General features: G+C 44.3%; 1 protein-coding gene across 1 annotated transcript; it reads left to right on the top strand.

The window, feature by feature from the left end:
- Positions 1 to 3,732: 3,732 nt before the first annotated feature.
- Positions 3,733 to 4,960, top strand: LOC113936199 (septin-9-like). Its single transcript, XM_027619262.2, is given in 1 exon segment — positions 3,733 to 4,960. A coding segment is annotated over 1 exon segment (1,008 nt). The 5' UTR covers positions 3,733 to 3,803; the 3' UTR covers positions 4,812 to 4,960.
- Positions 4,961 to 5,178: the final 218 nt, after the last annotated feature.

The following is a 5,178-nucleotide window of genomic DNA, read 5'->3' on the forward strand; positions in this document are numbered from 1 at the left end:
GAAATCAGACAGTTTATTTTAACGATCTTATCCTGTCTCCCATCATAATGTAAACAGCCATCCCCTTCGCTAGCCAGCCAACACCGCTTTCCACGGCCTCGTGCGGCCACAAATGTGAGCCCCACACCAATGAGCCGTTGCTGGCCAAAGATAAGGAGGAAAGAGAGTGTCCATATGACACGGTTTATTTATTTTATCTGAGGCGGCAACTGTCAGGAGAAGACTGTAAATGCCATGCTCTTTATTGTGGACAGGCTGTCAACTTCAAAGCGGAGGTCTGAGGAGAAGAGTCTGGAATCATATCCCCCCCTCCATGAAGCAAAGCCCCCCAACCCCTGAGTTAAGCCAAACTTCTCCAGTGTCTGTGAAATGAAACATGCGATTTTGCTGGCAGGTAGGAGTTGTTAAGAAGGCCCCTGCTTCTTGAGAGGGTTAAGAACTGCCAAGGAAGAAAACTCAGTGCACAGCGGACAAGAGCAGGAGTTTGTGTTAACCCTTGGCCCATGGTATTCCTGGCCTTTTTGCATTACTCACTTCAGGATATTTTAAGAAAGAGGACTGTGTTTTCTGACTGTAAATATGAGTGCAGCAGGTTGAACCAGGATACACCAAATATTTTTCTAACTGAGGGAGACCAATGTAGAATTTAGATGCCAGCAAGATGACTAAACAGCGTTTGTCTCATATTTACTCATTTAGGGCTGATGGGAGTGGAAAGAAACAGCCGGTGTGAACTATTTCTATGGGAAGCAACAAGATACAACATGCCATACGAGATTATTTTAAACTCAAGGGACGTTATTGTCCCAGGTCCTTTATAGAGCCCTCGCCCTCTGGAAGCTTCTTTGTCAGTGTATATACACATACACGAAGAAGCTTTAGCTGCATTTCATGGGTGAGATTTTTTTTTTTTTTTTTTTTTTTGGTCAGCACACTTTGCCTTTCAACCATAAAATATGTCTGTGTGATAAGAAAGAAAAGAACACTGTATTCAAAGTTAGAACTCAAGTTGCTTTTAAAAGAGCAATGGAAAAGAAAAAGGAATTTAAAAACAAAACAAAAAAGCAAAAATAAAACCCCAGAAGTCATGTTGAGCTACATTAGCCCTTAATGGTCACAAGAACTGCCCTGTTAATAAAGCGCTATCCTTATTTTTCATGTGTGATGTAGAATGACTGAGTGGCCTCCACTTTTTTCCACAGGCAGTTGGTAACCACTTCACGAAAGCCTCCCAAGGACCGAATGCTTGAGCACACTGACTTTTCCATTACTAACACTTCCAGTATATGCTCCAGAGCCAACCTCAGAGTCTCCCTGCCACTCGGGAAATAGCCAACTTGGATTCTCCGGAGGAGGGCTTCAGGTAGTGCCTATTTGTATTCCATTTAATAGTTGAGGAAACTTGATCCCGAAATGCAAGGAAGGGTCTGTTTTCGTAGAATTTTAGAGCCAAAAGCAATTTGGGGGCGCTTCAAAGTCAATATCCTTTTTAATGGGTAGAGCCTCAAGATCTAGCAAATTCCCTGGCATTTAAATGCTCCATTGAGGTTAGCTGATTGATACCAATGACCTTTTTTCAGATCCCCATGGCTTTTGTTTCCAATATTGGTTCTCATTATTCAAGATTCTTGCCATGGCCATGGAAGGGTATTGTGCAGGTACTAAGTGGAAGAGGTATTGGTTGTCTGGCTTTTTAAATTTTTCTCTTTGCCAAATCCCTGCTAGTTGTGTTTTGTTGTAGTTGTTATGGTGGTTGTTCTGTTTGCTTGTGTTGTTTTGTGTTACTTGTTTCTTTCTCCAAAAGACGAGTATGGGAAAACATATTAGATGTCTTTTCTTAAGTGCTGCATCCTGATGTCAGTCTCCTCCATTACCAGGTCTCACACACTCATTCACACACTCACACTCATTCTCACAGACTTTCCCTCACTCATGCACACTCACACACACACATGCGTGCGCACACACAGATCTGGGACTCCTGTGAGGGTCTTCTCTCAGGGATTCAGTCATCCTCAGAAATCAATTATTTGCTTCTATTACCTGCCACATTCCCCAATAAGGAAAATTAACTTTTTAAGGCAACTCTTAAAAGTTGCCAAAAATTCAAGTCTCCCCATCTTCACTCCCAACTCCCAACATGTCTTTCATGATGACCTTTCAGTCCTGTGCCTGGCACTATTTTATAGAAAGCCCTTTCAGACCCCTTTTATGTTACAACCTTGGAGAGAAATTCAATGTTTTGGCCAAGGTCTCAAATAAATTAGTTGCAGAAATAAGATGAGGATCCAGGTTTTCTGGCTCCCAGTTCAATGCAGTTTTCATTATACCCAACTGAAGTTTTCAGTCCAGGAGACCTAACATTCTCATAGGAAAAAAAAAACAAGGCAATATGAACAACAATAATCACATTGTACAATGATTTCTCTAGAGTTATAAATGTCTACCACGTCACTCAATGAAATAAAATGGTGCCAAATCAAATAAGATAAGCTGTGCCCAGAGGTGATCAGAGGATAACAACATAAATGATGCAACCCCAGGCAAACCGTAAAGTAATTGTGAGATTGATCAGAGGGCCAAGGAAATACTAGAATGGTGGTGACCCAAGAATTTCTGATGGGAAAGGGCTTAATAAGAGCTTAGCAGCTATGATGTCTCAAAAAAAAAAAAAAAAAAAACCACTCCAACCACAAAGTACACCTGCTTTCCCATAAATAGCATCATTGCTTACATTGTGGCTATTGTCCAAAATACCCTTCCCTTTTTATTGTCCAAGCCCTACCTTTCCCTCAAGACTATATTTTGCCCCATGTACCCTTCCCTGAGTCTTGGCCCACATTTTTTTCACTTTACTCTTAAAACCTTAGTCTGTGCTTTGACTCTAAAAATCTTTTTTTTTTTCAAAAAAATATTCTATGTCTTCTGTCCCCCAGTTGACTGGAAACCCCTGTGCCTTCCAATTATTTGTTTTTTTTTTTTTCCAAACAGCTTAATACAACTCAATACATTTCTTTTTCTCTCTCTTTTTTTAAAGATTTTATTTATTTATTTATTTATTTATTTATTTATTTATTTATTTATCTATTTATTTGAGAGAGAGAGAATAAGCGGGAGGGAGAGGGAGAGAGAATCTGAAGCAGACTCCGTCGTGAGCACAGAGCCTGACAGGAGGCTTGATCCCACAACTGCAAGATCATGACCTGAGCCAAAGCCTAGAGTTGGATGCTTCTCTGACTCAGCCATCCAGGCACCCCACTACATTTCTGATAATGAACTGACTCTGGGGTCAGGGAGGAAAGTTACGTGGGAGTTACAGTAGGAGGTGTGGAACATTCTGAGTGTGTCTCAGAGGTGTAGGACCTGCATTTGTAGTCGGTCTCTCCTTGCAAACCTCACGCCTCCATGTAGAAAGTCACCCATGGCCATGAAAGCTCTGCCTGAAATTCTTGAATAAGCCAGAAACTTATTCTACCCTGAGGGCAAAGACTTAGTATACATTCAGGTATGCAAATGTCAGTCAAAACTGAGGAGCAAAAATTATTTACAATTATATTTAATGAGTCTGAAATCGGAATACAGGGCCAGAGAATGGATTTTCCCCCTAATTTTTAAATTTATGTTTTAGCGAAAGAATGCATGATCTTAAAAAAAAAAAAAAAAATCAACTATTAGAATGACCAACATCTGGAGCATTGACAACACCAAAGTAAAAAGACAGTAAAAAGATTAGTGGTTCGGCGGCCGGCGCAGCCCAACTCAGCTGCTGGGCCCCTGAGGCAGCTCTTGGCTGCATTGGCGACATGGCCGACACCCCCAGAGACGCTGGGCTGAAGCAGGCGCCCGCGCCCCGGAACCAGAAGGCCCCCGCGGACTTCGGCTATGTGGGGATTGACTCCATCCTGGAGCAGATGCGCAGGAAGGCCATGAAGCAGGGCTTCGAGTTCAACATCATGGTGGTCGGGCAGACTGGCTTGGGGAAGTCCACCTTGATCAATACCCTCTTCAAGTCCAAAATTAGCCGGAAGTCGGTGCAGGCCACCTCGGAGGAACGCATCCCCAAGACCATTGAGATCAAGTCCATCACGCATGATATTGAAGAGAAGGGCGTCCGCATGAAGCTGACGGTCATTGACACACCAGGGTTCGGGGACCACATCAACAATGAGAACTGCTGGCAGCCGATCATGAAGTTCATCAACGACCAGTATGAGAAATACCTGCAGGAGGAGGTCAACATCAACCGGAAGAAGCGCATCCCGGACACGCGCGTCCACTGCTGCCTGTACTTTATCCCCGCCACCGGCCACTCCCTCAGGCCCCTGGACATCGAGTTTATGAAGCGCCTCAGCAAAGTAATGAACATTGTTCCTGTCATCGCCAAGGCCAACACGCTGACCCTGGAGGAGAGGGTCTACTTCAAACAGCGGATCACCGCGGACCTGCAGTCCAACGGCACCAACGTGTACCCCTAGAAGGAGTTTGACGAGGACTCGGAGGACCTGCTGGTGAATGAGAAGTTCCAAGAGATGATCCCGTTCGCCGTGGTGGGCAGTGACCATGAGTACCAAGGGAATGGGAAGAGGATCCTTGGACGCAAAACCAAATGGGGCACCATCGAAGTTGAGAACACCACCCACTGTGAGTTTGCCTACCTTTGGGACCTCCTTATCAGGACGCACATGCAGAACATCAAGGACATCACCAGCAGCATCCACTTCGAAGCCTACCGGGTGAAGCGTCTGCATGAAGACAGCCATGCCATGTCCAACGGCGCCGAGAAGAAGGGGCCCGAAGCCCAGGAGATGTAGACCCACCCTGCCCCCGGGACCCTGCCCCCCAGTCCTTTCCAGCACCACCCCCAGGCCCACCCACATGCCCCATTTTATTTTATATAATTTTCTCCACTTGTCATGGTTCTCTGCCCCTTTACACGCCGCCAAGTAACAAGATCACGTGTGCCCTCCTGAAAAAAAAAAAAAAAGATTAGTGGTTGCCAAGGTTGGAGGAGAAAAATAAAAAGGCAGAGCACAGGATTTTAAGGCAGTGAAAATACTCTGCGTGATACCATAATGATGGATATATGTTCTCCTACACTTAACCAAATCCGTAGAATGTACAACACGCAGAGTGAACTATATTATGAATTACAGACTTGGGGTGATAATGATGTGTCAA

Source organism: Zalophus californianus, chromosome 4, assembly GCF_009762305.2.
Source record: "Zalophus californianus isolate mZalCal1 chromosome 4, mZalCal1.pri.v2, whole genome shotgun sequence".
Classification (NCBI taxonomy): Eukaryota; Metazoa; Chordata; class Mammalia; order Carnivora; family Otariidae; genus Zalophus; species Zalophus californianus.